At 39.6% G+C, this 15372-nt stretch overlaps 2 protein-coding genes across 2 annotated transcripts; both read right to left on the bottom strand.

The window, feature by feature from the left end:
- Positions 1 to 1517: 1517 nt before the first annotated feature.
- LOC137260639 (uncharacterized) lies at positions 1518 to 3034 on the bottom strand. The gene is made up of 2 exons (XM_067798242.1): positions 2638 to 3034; positions 1518 to 1762 (listed from the first exon to the last, which is right to left on the bottom strand). Exons 1-2 carry the CDS (start codon positions 3032 to 3034, stop codon positions 1518 to 1520), a joined length of 642 nt encoding a protein of 213 aa, XP_067654343.1.
- A 5062-nt stretch (positions 3035 to 8096) lies between these two features.
- Positions 8097 to 12496, bottom strand: LOC137260744 (uncharacterized). Its single transcript, XM_067798323.1, has 2 exons — positions 11160 to 12496; positions 8097 to 9450 (listed from the first exon to the last, which is right to left on the bottom strand). The coding sequence occupies exon 1, from the start codon at positions 12494 to 12496 to the stop codon at positions 11183 to 11185; it is 1314 nt and encodes a 437-aa protein (XP_067654424.1). The 3' UTR covers positions 8097 to 9450; positions 11160 to 11182.
- Positions 12497 to 15372: the final 2876 nt, after the last annotated feature.

The following is a 15372-nucleotide window of genomic DNA, read 5'->3' as shown; positions in this document are numbered from 1 at the left end:
GGTGTGTGAAAAATATGACATATTGCCGATCTGATCTGATTCGCCATTGATGCTTGAGGGTTATAGTTAAATAACGTCTTTCTTTCCTGTTGATCTTATTATTTGACAAAACGGGAAAGGTGTTTTAGAACGCTTTGTGAGAGTTTTACACTGTATTTTTGAAGACAGTGTGACAGTGTCAGTTAACATTTGGTTAATGTCCTTTATATTCTCCACATGCAATAAGATATCTGAATTAATTATTAATGTAAACAAAAATGTTTCAAAGTAGATTTTTTAAAAGGAGAACTGATGTTAACGCGTGTTCTCGCGATACTTTTGCGTTCTTTAACACGTTTCGGGAGGGAAGGCCGCCGTGTATCATTTATTCTTTCATTCATTCACATATGTACTTCTTTCGTTTATTCTTTTTCTTTATTTCGTTCATTCATTCACAGAATTCTTGCTCTTAATTCTTACTATAATTCATTCATTGTAAAATTCCGACTGATACACTAAACTGACTGAAGTTCTGTTAAACCAGGGATAATCTACAACGTATATACTCTATATAGTCTCCCTGGTTAAACATAACTGAAGTTGCACTGGGAACGAGCCAAGTCCCTGTGTGCGTTGGAGCATGACGAGGCACACGTTAATTACTACAAATGGTAAAGAAAGCAAGCGAGTGACCGATCCCTGTTGTAGAGTATCCCTGATAGAACGTAGCCAACTGAACTGTTTTGTCTAATGTAGACTTTAATATGGATAGTGCCATGAACGAAGAGATTGAAATACATGCGTTTGTTGATATACGGGCTCGTTATGGAGATCGTATGTGCGCTTCCAACATTTGTTTCAAAACAATATTAAATCTGTATGTAACTAGTCAACTTTAATCTTTAACATTGGACTTTTATTTCACACGTCTGGGGATCCTTTAGTCTGACGATTTTTTTGGTCAGTCATACTTTTTTCACCGAATTCCATCAAGGGTGTGACAAAAGAATTACACTAATGTTCAGCTTGAGAAAAAGGTTTAAAGTCATTTTGATCTTTTTGGGGATTTAATGTAGTTGAAAAACGATTTTAGTTGTATATTAAATAAACCATTGCCCAATTGTGATTTTTAGATTAGATGATTAATAAATTTGGAAACATAAGGTGAACATCTGGTAATAATAAGATTAGAATATATTTTTAGCAAATATGTTTTTCACCTTTCTGTTGTGTCGAAGAGGTGTAACGCTTTCAAATATAGTCAGAAAACAACAACAGTAATACAATGTACGAGTGCTTCGGTGGTATTAACAAACACTGGAATCAAACGGGGATTGAGGTATCGTTTCTGTTTAAAGTAGTCCTGATGATCATGCGACAATATGAAATCCTTCCAGAAGGATACGAGTCGCTATTCCACTTGTCCCGGAATAACATGAGTTGGTCACGAATGGAAGAGACAAGTCTTGGAGGTTACGGAAAGGGACAAGATGTGATAAATGTCGCAATACCCAGTGACAAGTCAGAAGTCACATTTTTCATAAATTTCTGTCCATCCAAATTTCCCAAGTGTTGTCAGGATTGATATCAGAGGCTCGTGGTCGTTCAAAGTATAACTGACAGGTGATGGTTGTGCCCTGGTAGCTGACTGACCTACAGCTGATCCTGCCTTGACAACTTCTAATGCAGTTTACCATAGAGGAGGCCGTCACTGAAGACAACATTTGGCGTGTACTCCAACCATAAGGCACCACCCGCTCAAAGTAATTCCCGGGGTAGCCATCTAAACAAACAACATAGTTGTACAGCCTACGTTTTATACCCAGATCAATGCGTGAAGTGACAAAGAACTGTTCACAAAGTCCAACAATCTTTCAACAGCCAACTGTCCTTGTACTGTCGAGCAATATTCAACTAGGTCTAGCCATTGGTATATACATTTCACATTTTAAAAAAAAGGCAAACTCCTGTCAACAGTTGGTTTCAAAGGCTTTAAAAGTGTTACATACATTCAGACATTATTTGAAATGTGATTTGGAATGGCCTTGTATTCTTTTGTTTTTCCAAGTAAACAGTTTACTTGATTTTGCATGTGTTTGCAACAGGTTCCACTGATGGGGCAGGGAGCTCTCATCCTTTAACAAGCACCTGATATCATTACCATTGGAAAGCCATTAAAACATATCCTCATCATATCGATCACACAATCCACTCTGCTTTTAACACATATTATGTATGATAATGAAAATGGCTTTGTGCATTTGTCAGTTTTTCTTATCAGTTCAGTAAGAAACACACACCATTTTTCCAAACTGTATACATGCCATTATTTACAAAGCACCGACACGTGCCCACTTTGCCTTTAAACTCGAAGCAATGACCATTTTATAAATGGTATTGTATTATGAAATTTATATAATTGGCTGCACCAGGGTCCTCTTGGCCAGGAGCAGGTGCAATATATATCGACAGAAGTACATATTGTGTCAATACGTAAAATACTAGATACACCTATGAGCACAGCGATTGTGAGTAACAGGTCAGTAACAAACGATTGTTAGACAAACGTTTCGTTCGATCCAACATGTAAAATTGTGACCATTTTGCAAAATGGTGAAAATACCTATATAAAAGTCCGGTGTTGTTGGTTATACTCACCGAATTCCCAGTCAAATACCACGTTCCACCCAGATCCAACTGCAAAATACTGGACGTCAAAGTCCCTCTGCTGGACAGTAAACATGAAGGTTTGTTCTCCCACGTAAGCTCCTTTACCGATGCTAAGCAATCTGCCAGTCCAGTTGACCCACATTGGCCTCATCTCGTTACAATTCAAGTATGGGTATCTTTGAGAGTATCGGGTTGAACAAGCACTGCACGGCTCCATCAAACACTTATCATTTCCCCATCCACCAAGCAAAATGTAGGCGTTCTTAGCTGAGCCGAAGTCGGGTCCATCATACAGTCGTATGTAACCATCATGGCACCCTTTGACCCGGAAGAGAATTGATGACCTATTCTTGATGTCAACGCCATATTCGTGTGTGTTGTACATCTTTTTTATGACAGGACGACAGTTTTCTAACAAGAGGTGTGTATATTCACATTATTGGTCCTCGAAATTCTATATCTTGCCTCGTAAACGTTTATCCTTTGTTTGTAATTGTACCTATTAGTATGATGTGACTGTTTAGTACATGAGCGTCAATGGTCAAAAGATCAAAATCAATAGTACAAGCAAGATGTGATAACCTGTTTCTACGCGCTTGCAGAGTGGTAAACTAACCACTTATTCATACATATGAAACATTTTTATATCCAAACTATGTCACAGTTTATCTGTGTTTGTAAATAATGCAATGTAGAGTCCAAGGTGATTTCATTTAAACTGCAAGGAAACGTCGACTATTCACTTAGCTGTAATATTACCATTTATTAAATTACCAAACTGTAGACATGTTTTCAAATGTAGGAATTTTCCTGTTTCTTCTGCCCTATCTGCCGACACAAATTTGGTCACGTAGACACTCTTGCTTGCTTATCAACGATGTACATGAAATCGGGGGACATTTGAGTCGGTGACTCCAGTTCGTTATTTTCTCATAAGTAAATATAGCATGCGACTTTTAAACAAGAGATGAAGATGTCTTGAAGAAAAATACTTTTGAATAAAAGTTCATCCTGCCATTTAAAGCAATTCATCATTTATAACTTGGGCCAAATGTAAGAAATATTCAGTTCCGTGAAACTGTTGCGAGTAACAACTTCTGTATGTAAATGATGCCCATATTTTAGGAAAGTATCATACAACATAATCAGATGAAAACAACTCGCAATTTGCTTATATTTCGTTAGTAATATTTCCAGTTGTATATGGTTGAAGGTCTACTGAAGTTGATTAATCTGTATATATTTTGTACGTTTTCGATAAATACTAGTGGGAGTTTGTACTCTTCAACAGTTTCACGACACATAAACATTGTGTAGGTAGGAACAATCTAGCATCATCGAGAGTGAAGTCACAGGAATTATTTATAGAATTTCTAGAAATTTCAGAATCCAAAACGCAAGAAGAGTCTTATGACAAATATGACTGATTATTTTCCACATGTATTAATGAAATGAAGTATTCTTTAAAACATATTATAGTTTTGTTTTATTTTCACTAATAATAAAGGATGACAATTAACAAATTTACTTACGTGGATGTATTTATTTACGGGATTCAAAACACTAAGTGTTGGTAATCTAACCTTGCAGTGATATCAGAAGATGATATTGTTTCTTATGTTCTACAATCGCAACAAGTTTCAACCCAAACCTTTCTGAAACGTTAGGGAAACCCCATGGAACCGTATTTGAAACTTTTTAGAAGATTTCTAATGTTTCTGGCACTCGTTTCGTCAGAACGTTTTTAAAACCTTAAAACAAAACTCGCACAAAAAAACTCAAAACAATTCTGTGTTAGCGGGAATACAATGCCTTGATTCAAGAAACAAACCAGCCATGTCGTCGCTAGGCACAGTCTGGTCGTAAGGATGAATAGAGACATTTGGCACCTTGTGTTATCAGAACAGTTAACTGGTCCTAAGAATGAAAGAAGACGTTACGGCCTTACTTTATTATCAGAATAGTTATTTGGTCATAAGGATGAATTTCGACTTTCCGACCCCATTGAGTTTTGGGAACTGCTAATCGACCTTCAGGAGGAGCGAAGACATGACGACCCTCTTAAGTTATCTGAACAGATAAGCGTCCTTTGGGCAAGGAAGAAGACATCACCATACTCTCTTTTTCTCTTCAGTTATTCGACCTCCAGGACAACAGAGGACATCACGACATTTCGATATTTTGTTTTCACACCAGTTAGAGGGGGTAAGGATGAAGTCACGCATTACGACCTTATGGTGTTTTCGGAACAGTTAAACGACTTTGAGTGCAAAAGAAGACATCACGACTATACCTTGTTTTTCAACAGTCAACAGCCAGTAAGAGAGAAAACATTATGACCCATTTTAGGTGCAGTATCATGCTAGTCAGGACGAGAGAAGATATCACAATCATATTTTAGTATCTTGATCATTTGAAAGAACACTGAAGCTTATGCAATATGAAATGGCATCACATGGCAATGATCACTGGATACAAATCTATAGCGTTAGATTTGCTGTTATAGAGTGTCCACTTAACCGTGGAGAAAAATATCAGACGGATAATATAACACACAATGAACACTGTTGCCTTACTGTTGCCACCAGAGAGTACTTTGTTTATTAATACGAGGAAGTTCGGCTGAGTAGCAACATTTATGTACTGATAATGAGCAGTTAACAGCATGACAGCAATAATATTTCTTGTCCTTGTGTTTGCACGAACAAATGCTCATAGTTTGATTTTGAAAAATAACTTTAACGAGAAAATAAAGTAATAGGTAAGGATTAAAACCTCGAAATTTTTTAAGTAGATGAATATCGAGTAAATGAACAAAAAATGAAAAATAAGCTTGAATCAGTGAGCAAATAATTGAAGTTAATTGAAATGATCAGAAAAAGAAACACAGAAAACAACACTATTTGTTTATTTATGGAAAAAGAACATTATGTAAGAAAGTAGTACCTTGTAAATAAGATCAGGTTGAAAATATGTAATTCTTTACAGGGACATGCGTGCTCCCAACTGTATTAAACTGAGAGAACAGTTTGTATACTGAAGATGATAAGCGTAATTTTGTTTCCTCCTCTGTATTACTGAAGACGTTTTAGACAATCGTTAACCAATGAACTAGTGCAGCTTGTCTTTGAAATCAATTTCACCAACTTTATTCTAGATCACAAACAAATTATCCAAACTCACAACATATTTGTTGTCTCCACTCTTCTTAATACCTTTGGTGTTGCTATTCTCAGTATACCCAGTGCCAATTAAAATTAAAGAAGAGAGTTCTGTGGATGTCAGCTTCTTTATATGAGGAAGACAACGTTTCGGAGTACACCCTCGTTTTAACGCCCTGTCTCAAAGGAGTACATACATACTTATTCCTTCACCACGTGTAAGAAACAGAAACATTTAACGAACTTGTGGTAAGAGAAAATATGTTAGCGCATCATGGAATCAAACAGTGCATAGAACAAGTATGCTCTCTGTTATTTAGGCAATCCGTCCAGTAATAAAGTAAAGTTTACTGACGATGGAATGTATGGTGAGTTGTGTTGTATTATTTTTTTCAATTTCAAAATAAGTACATTGCAAATTATCATAAAACATCCAAATGTCATAGGGTACCTTTATTTTTTACGCCCTGAATATATGATCAAAAGTCCTGCTTTAGTTGTCATTTATATTTCATGGAACAAAATAATGAATCGCCACTGTTGTTTCGTGAATATCTCTGGTACGTTCTTAAACATCAGTTCATAGTCCCTTTGTATAACCCGGAAAGTCTTGAAAACTGATTCTGACAAAACACGAAATTACCTGCAACAGTGTGGATAGAGAATCCCATCTTTGTCCAAAAGCTCTAACGTAGCTCTCGTGTTACCCGCTTCTTCCCAGCGTAACAACACTATCCGGTATGGATAGCGACAAACACACGTGCAGTGAGTCAAGGAAACAAATTAAATATTAACGAGCATTAATGTCACGCTTCTCTCTGTTAGTGTGATCTTTGGTGTATATGGTGGACAAACCATACACAGAAATATTCAACCGATACTCCAAAACACAATGTTATCATTGCATAGAACGGGCGTTTCATTGTCTAAGCTACAACAGAACCGACTCATTTGTCCAGTGGACAGTCGGTGTTCCTATCTCCTGGTTCTTTTGGAGAACTTTCCCGTACTATGTATGCGAGTGACCAGATATACTTGCTCGGACAAGACCATGAAGACCCTTTTCACCAACTTCAACACGATTGGTTGAATGTCTTTTCCACAGGTTGGCATTCAGCATCTTTCCATCAGTATGTTGTGTTTTATGTTGTTCTGTCAGTTTTCAAATCGTACTTCAATAAAGTTCACCCAAATATCACATCTTTTCTAGTTTATTTGTTCCATAAAGTCACTGAATTGTTTCAAAATCAAAATTTACTTAAATGTTTTGGAAAAATCATGATGAAAGCCATAGTTTCTCGTCCCACCGGTGACGTTGTTTTTCTCAGAGAAATGCACTTCCTGTACTGCTTACCAGACAACATATCATATATACTTATCACCTTCACATGGATTCAATGGTAATATTTTTCAAGAAAAAGATAAAAGCATCTATCTTGAGAGGATAGAAATTCTGTTCATCAATAACAGCTGAAAATGTATTAAGTCAACCATTGTAGACATATTAATAAACTTGACCAAAAGCACAAGCATCTAATGTGTTGTTATCATTGCATTTTTCATTGTCTTATGTATGTGTGGCGTTAAAAGTAATATATTTAGATTCCTTGTGCAATGAGCTTTTATTTGATATATCACATGACATAATTATTGACAAAATATCTGTGTGTATAATCATTTTAATGACTTTGGCGGCCATCTTGAAATTGGTGGCCATCTTGAAAATGCCACAAGGTAGAATTTGCAGGTATTGCCGTCACTGATATTGTGCATCTTGATTCCTATGCCGTCGTCCCGCTAACACTGACAGTCGGTCGGGAAACTGTTGTTGGTATCTTCGCAAGTCTATGTCTTCTGTCTTTGTTTTCTAATCTACTCCATCTTTCATCACCAACCATGAATTTTCTGGGATCAAAACACTGTCAGTACCGTAACCACGACCGTAGTTTTGGTGAATGAATTTTAAAATTAAACAAGACTTACCTGTAAGTTGAAGTTTGATATAAATTCCACTGACCTATGGAGTACTGAGGGATTAAGTGAGATGTGCGCATGCGCTGTGTCATCAGTCTTTAAAGCAATAATGTGATTCCTTGAAGCCAAGGGTGGGAGTGGAGGGCACTTAATCCCTCAGTACTCCATAGGTCAGTGGAATTTATATCAAACTTCAACTTACAGGTAAGTCTCGTTTAATTTTAAAATTCCACTTCCCTATTCCGTACTTTCGGAATTCAGTGAGATATTTAGAGCAGGAATCACATCCACACTAAAGAGATTTGTAATCTCGCAGAACATGTTTATTGATATTAACATGTATAACAGGAACCACAATATTTCAAATCAGTATACAGTTACATATAACTCAAATTCAAGTATTTATTCGACATGACTCTAATATGTCTTTACCGCAACTTCCTGAGCATATCAGTGCTTGTGTACATGTCAACCTGACGAAGGTCTAGTCCACACTTGACTCTAATATAGCATCACCAAAACTACCCGTTTGAGAAACAGGCTTGTGATAAAACTTAGCAAACACACAGTCACATTTCCAGCCTGCAGTTTGCAGAATAGTCTTAAGAGGCACTCTCTGTCTACATGCACTGCTTGTGGAAGCTGATCTTATGCTATGCGGTGCGAACACAGTCATGTCAATCCCAGCAGTTCTCATGACAGTCTTCACCCATCTGGTTATTGTGTCTTTTGATGCCCTTCTGTGTGGCTTAGTCGTGGTAATGAACAAAACTGTCTGTGCTCCACGAAGTTCCTTTGTTCTTCTCAAATACTGACTCATAGTGTGCACAATACACAGTTCTTGATCTGGGTAGCTATTGAGTGTGAGCTCAGCTTGATGATATCCAGGTCTGCTTTGTTTCAGCAGGTCCCCAAATCTGATTTTCACATCACTGTCTGACACACTCACATTCCTACAATCAATAAGGTGAAGGGATTGAATTTTCTGTCCTGAAAGAAGCAGCAGCAATGTTGCTAACTTCCATGTCAACATTTTCAAGGATGCACGGACATCCAAACTCTTAATGTAATTAAGGACTATCCCTACATCCCATGTAACATTGTAACGTGGCAAAGCTGGTCTGAGATTAAAGATACCTTTCATTAATCTCACCACTTTTGGATGTTGTCCAAACGCTACACTATTCTCTACAACTATCACACTAGACAAAGCTGCTCTTGCAGTATTCACAGCTGAATAGCTTAAACCACTCTTATATAGTTTCACCAAAAAGTCTAACCCAATCCTTAAAGGAGGTGAAAAGGGATCCGCATCTTTTTTAAAGCAAAACAGCATCCATCTTTGGAGATAACCCCCATACTGTTTGTGTGTGGAATCTCTCCATGACTGCAGAATGATGTCTGTAGCTTGTTCTGAAATTCCTTCACTTTGTACTGCTTCCCTGATAACCTGACGGCTGCTAGTCTCAGCTTTTTGTACAAGGGATGTCTGGCTGTTGGACGGTTGCTCAGAGTAAGAAGGTCTGGTGATCTTGGTAGTATCCTTGGGCAGTCGGTCAGTAATTGTAGGACTATGCTGAACCAGGGTTGTGTTGTCCAGATAGGAATCACCATCAGTACATCGGCTTCTTCTCCCTGAATCTTCCGTAGGACACTTCCGATAACACTAAAAGGACAAAACACGTAATCATATGAATGTCCCCAAAACAATGAAAAAGCATTCACTGCTTCAGCTTCTGGATCAGGGTACCATGACACATAACGACTAAGTTGTCTGTTTAGTCTAGAGGCAAATAGATCACGAGATGGTATGTCAAAGAAGCTTGTTAGTCTTCTAAACACAGAAGGGTCTAATTTCCATTCTTTATCATCAGTGGCATTTCTTGACTGCCAGTCAGCTTCAGTATTGCTCACCCCAGGGAGGTGGGCTGCTGAGATCCATAAGTCTCGTGTCATGCACCATTTCCACAACTTCCTTGTGATATCATTACAAGTGGATTTAGTTCCACCCATGTTATTAACATAGGCAACTGCTGTGGTATTGTCTAGTAGTAACCTGATGTGCGTGTTAGACCGATCAGAACAGAGCGCCTGAAGGACCAGCCAACCTGCATGCAATTCAAGCACATTTATATGGCTCTCCTGTTCTTCGCTTGACCACAGTCCCCTAGTTTTCCTATCATCCTTGTTTTCTTCCTGCAATACTCCTCCCCAACCAGACTGAGAAGCATCTGATTTTATCACCAAAGTAGGCTGATTCTCTTCTAAAGATTGGGGATATTTCCCAACATTGTCTATCCACCATTCTAAGTCACTAACACAATCATCATCCAAAGTCACAGGACCATCATAGTCCCCTCTTGTTGATTGTAATGCTCTATTTTTGACTATCTCCAAATGCTTGTAAAATAGAGGTGCATACCTTACCCCATGTCCACTTGCATTTAAGTGTCCTATCAGAGTAGCCATCTCTCTAATAGACAAGTTTTTTCTCCCAAGGAAGTTCAAACACAAATTTCTAATTTTTTCCACTTTCTCACTTGTAAGGTTCACAGTCATTGTTGAACTATCAATATCAAACCCCAAATAAGTGATGCGTTTCACTGGTTGGAATATTGACTTCCCAGGATGAATAGTAAATCCTAAACTATCAAGAGTATTTACTGTTTCATGCACATTTTCACTGCAATGTTCTCTTGTGTCCCCTACCAGTAGCGAGTCATCAATATAAGAGGTGTTTGAAAATCCTCTCTTTCTTAGAGCTGAAAACACTGGTTTTAGCACTTTTGCGAAACTTCGAGGGGCTGATGAGAGTCCATTGGGTAAACAAGTAAATTGGTATAACACCCCATTCCAATAGAAACGTAGGTATTTTCTATCTTTTCCACAAACTGGCACAGAGAAATAAGCATCCTTGAGATCAACAGATGCAAAATAGCAGTCTTTCTGCACAAGGTACAAGGCAGTCTTAAAGGTGTCCATTTTGAAGTGTGGAGACACAATATTCTCATTTAATGGTCTTAGATTTAAAATAATTCGCATGGAATTGTCCCGTTTTGGTCTAAAAAATATATTACAGATGTACTCATTTTCTTCATGTTCACACTTTTCAATTACCTCCTTTTCAAAAAGGCTGGAAACTTCCCTGTCTACTTGTTCCCACTCATCCCCCTTAAACAAGATGGGTGTAGGGACGAACGTTTGTTGAGGTAGGGACGTGAAGTCAATGTTGGCGCCTTTAACACATGATAGTGTCCAAGGGTCTGACGTGATAGCCTGCCAGTTCTCATAATGCAAGGCAATCTTCCCTGCCTTATAATTGTCAAGCGTGTTCAAGGTCAACACATTTAATTCATTCCAAACACTGTGGCTCACCTGTTCATATGGACTTGAGGTGGTTATTGTTTCTGCCGGTCGTGTCTTGAGCCGAATCGCTTGCCTAACAAACCACCCTGTCTGTGAGTGCCCTGTGTAGTGGTTGAGCTTCCCCGATCGGAAATGCCAAAATGAGCACCTCTTCCTTTCACTGGGTAGCCTTTCTTGTGGCCCCTGAAGGAAATGTCATAGGGCTTGTATCTGTTGCCAAGACCTCCTCTAAATGACTGCTGAAACCCTCCTTTGGGTGTTTTGTCCCCATGTAATTTCCTGCTTAATTCTTTTGACTCATTGATGTCTTTAATGGTCTTTGAGAGTTCGTCCCCAAAGAGTTTAGTAGTAGTAGCTATCCCACGGGCGCACAATCTCTTGTATGGGCCTTGTAAGTCGGGCTTGAAGTTTTCTCGCCGTTTCACATTTATATCCGTGTGGACTCCCATAAGCAGGCGAAGAGAATCTTTCGTTTTGGCCAAAAGTTCTTTAGGGTTAACAGCTTGTTTTTGCATTACAGCATTCATTAACGTGTTCATAAGCTCCACGAGGGGAATTGCAGTTTTAACCAGCAAACCCTGGGTCTGTTGCAGCTTGAGATCACGACCTCTCGTGTGAGGCCTTGCCCCATTCCAAATTTCCTCATTAACCCGAGGAACTACCAAGAGTTCTGTATTTCTGGGCCTCTTGTACTTATCCATCAATGGTTTGAGCTTCTCCATATTTGGGCTCTTTGCTAAACCATCATTGATGGATTTTGCAAGCTCACTGAGTATGTCGGCTCCCGTATCATCTTCATCGTCAAAAAACTCTCTCATGTCAGCCATCAGACTGTCGATATCGATACAGTCGTCATTATTGTGCTGCTCTTTGTCCTTAGGGCCACCTGCATTCATGCAATTTTCCACAAGTATATCCATATCATCGACATCGGTTTCACTGTCGCCTTCCTGCGCACTATCATGGGCGCCGCCATCTTGCATGCATTCGGAAGTGCTCGGCTGATTCCGCGAATCTCCGCCTGAAGCCAGTCGACTGCTAATTAGTTCAAGTACTGACCCAATTTTCTCCATGGTCTGTGACTGCTCTGCCTGGCCGTCAGCGAGCCGCTTAAGTGCCTTCTCCACCCCACGGGTCTCCCCCATGGGAGGTTTACCTCCAGCTTTGGGTCGCTCAATCTTATGTCTGTTTCCTCCCTTGGAAGAATTTGTAGACTTTCCTCCGTTGGAGGTCGTGTCTGTATCTGTGGGAATCTCCATGAGATGGTCCACATAATCAAACAGTCCGACTTTGTCGACTTCAGGTTCAATGACCTGTTCATTGGCCACACTCGGTGCCACCGCCATTTTGGCTGACCACGACCCTTGGCCGTATCGGTCACAACAAATCTGGGATAACCAAACCAGGCACCTCAGAATCCAGGTATCGCCGTCCCGAATCTCGAAACACACTCCAATGACAGCACTTGTCACCGTCCGTTCCTCGGTATGACTCCTAAAACTGGCAATAAGTGCGGAAATTAACGGAGCTAGTCCACAACTAATTAGACTGATTAACAACTCAAGCGTACTGATGGTGACACAGCGCATGCGCACATCTCACTGAATTCCGAAAGTACGAAATAGGGAAGTGGAATTATTTTAGATTTACCCCGCATTTAGAAATATTCTTACAACATGACGGGGATACTGCAGATGGGCTTTTCATACACTGTACCTAATCGAATCGATCCCGGGTCCCTGACGTGACGAGCGAACGCTTTAACCACTAAGCTACGCATCTGTCCCTTGTTACGAGTATGTATTTTCTGTATATTTTGTTATTAATTCAGTAATAATTATTATTGGGTCACAATGTTTAGTGTTTTGAATAACAATTATAATGGGTCAGATTTCGTATAATAGATGATCCACATTTTTAGGGTTTGGGCAGGAGGCAGAATTATCTGCCCATGACTTCCTGTTTGTTTACTTCCGTGCATGTTTTGCACATGCATTCCCTGTACTCTGGTCGTTTCAGCCAAAGCTATTGGAAGTGGCGGTCGCTCGACGCTTTCATGTTCATCCGTCTACTATTGCTCGTCTCAGACACCGTTTCAGTACCACGCCAACAGGTGCCGATCGAAGCCGACTTGGTGCGCCACCTGTAACAACCGCTGCTCAAAACCCTGACATCCGACATCAACAGACAGCTTTTGATACAGCAAGGGGAACATTTGGGACACAGCAACATCGTATTAGCCTACAAACAGTCATGAAATGGGGTCGTATCAACGTCAACGTGGTTCAAGGCAGCCTAAATTATGTTAACAATGTCCTTCGTCCAGCGTAACTCCCATTGCCGGCTCGAAATGGCACCCGGGGACAGCTGGTCTTTCAGCTTGACAGCACCTCACTGCAGGTTAACCGAGACACTTTCTGCAATATCAGGATGTCCGTGTTTTGGATTGGCCTGCATTGTCTCCAGACATGAACACGATTGAACACCCGTTGGATGAACTTGGACGACGGATTCGAACTCAAATCGTGCCGCCATGAACTGTTGCAGAGTTGACACAGGCACCACTGGCAACAATCCCACGACGTGTTTTGAGACGTTTGTGTCAGTTCATGCCTCGGCGGGTTCAGGCATGTATCAGGGCTTAGGGTGGACCTACCCGATATTGAACCTCGCTGACCCCTCCTGTGTTCTGTGACTCTCAGACGTTCCTGATTTATGCCTTTGTAAAAGATTCTTCAATGAAGTGGAAATAGCATTTTAATAGCTTTCATTATAAAATGTTTGTTTGATGCTGTGTTGGGCAACGTCAAACTGAGTTTACTTTATGCCTCTTCTAGCAATATCCCAACAATAACATGGATTATAACACCGGAAATCGGCTCCACACGTTGTACTTATGTGGGGAATCGAACCCGGCTCTTCGACGTGACGAGCGAACGTCCCAGGACAGTCAGAGCTTCATTTCGTTGACTGTATGTATTAGGTCCCACATAGAGCTGCACCACATTTATTCGGTGGATAGGGAAGTGGAATATTCAACAGAAACGATCACAGTATTTCCAAATGGGAAAATTGTACATATGTAATGACACGAATAACACATCAAACGCTCACTGTTTGATATTGGATATATTATTGAATGCAGAAACATTAAGGAAATGAAATAAACACATACCTGTATCCTGAGGATATTTATTCGTGTCTTGGGATGTAATAAACAACGCTTACTGTACTTGTAAGTGAATAACGTTTACGAATTAATACAAATCACAATACAGGTATTACGGTTGCAGGTAAAGTCAAATATAGTTGAGTGCAAAAACAGTCATTAAAGCAATAAAGAGAGTGATGGTAATATTAAACTCAAGGCACTGATGGTGAAGTTTCCAAACTAGACTGAATATATTTACCTGAAGAATGGTATAATCGTGTTTGAATTCGACAGAGCTACGGCTCATCTCGGCGACCGTTTATGAGTGTGGAACCCAGAACAACTGGTGCAACTGGTAGCATCTTAGACAATCAATCTATCGATGACTGCTATCGTATATCCGAAAACCCTCAAAAACCCCAAACCCTAAGGATTGGGCTTCTTTGATAAAATATCACGGGCAATCTTTAGTCGGGTGTGTGGTACTTTTCTTTGAAATATATCTCGTAAATTTGTATTACAAAGAACATGGCTAAGAGAATTGCGTTGCGTTTAAAGTTTTTAATAAGGATAGGGCCATAAACGAGAAGTGATCCAAACACACACACACACACACACACACACACACACACACACACACACACACACACACACACACACACACAACTACACACACACACACACACATACACACACAGACAAACACAGACACGTAAGCATATGTCTTCAGTTGTATTTTCTGCCACTTTGTGCTTCGATTTTGGATTTGTTACAGCTGAAATCAAATGTTATTTTAATTGCCTAATAATGTGTCTGAAAAGCACATAGTCTGTCACCGTCTCGAAAGTCAAGGGGGTAGATCCCCAATAACACTTCCCAAACCATGTGTACTCATGGGCGATCTGAATGGCCACAACTTACTCTGGGGGAGTGCGACCACAAACACTAAAGGTAACATTATTGAAGACTTTATTTCAAATAATAATTTATGGTTATGCAATGATGGTGCAGATACATATTTACATCCTGGAACAGGAACATATTCAGCCCTTGACTTGCTTACTAAATGAA

The sequence above is a fragment of the Haliotis asinina genome, chromosome 14 (genome assembly GCF_037392515.1).
Source record: "Haliotis asinina isolate JCU_RB_2024 chromosome 14, JCU_Hal_asi_v2, whole genome shotgun sequence".
Classification (NCBI taxonomy): Eukaryota; Metazoa; Mollusca; class Gastropoda; order Lepetellida; family Haliotidae; genus Haliotis; species Haliotis asinina.
Note: the sequence above shows the minus strand (reverse complement) of the source record. Positions and strands in the feature narration are given on the sequence as shown.

What these genes read in the sequence shown, in the direction of transcription:
- LOC137260639 (XM_067798242.1), bottom strand. Translation starts at nt 3,034, where the DNA reads ATGTACAACACACACGAATATGGCGTTGACATCAAGAATAGGTCATCA. An exon ending in GGTATTTGACTGGGAATTCG is followed by an intron (nt 1,763 to 2,637) that starts GTGAGTATAACC and finishes TTGTTTGTTTAG; the next exon opens with ATGGCTACCCCGGGAATTAC.
- LOC137260744 (XM_067798323.1), bottom strand. Translation starts at nt 12,496, where the DNA reads ATGGCGGTGGCACCGAGTGTGGCCAATGAACAGGTCATTGAACCTGAA.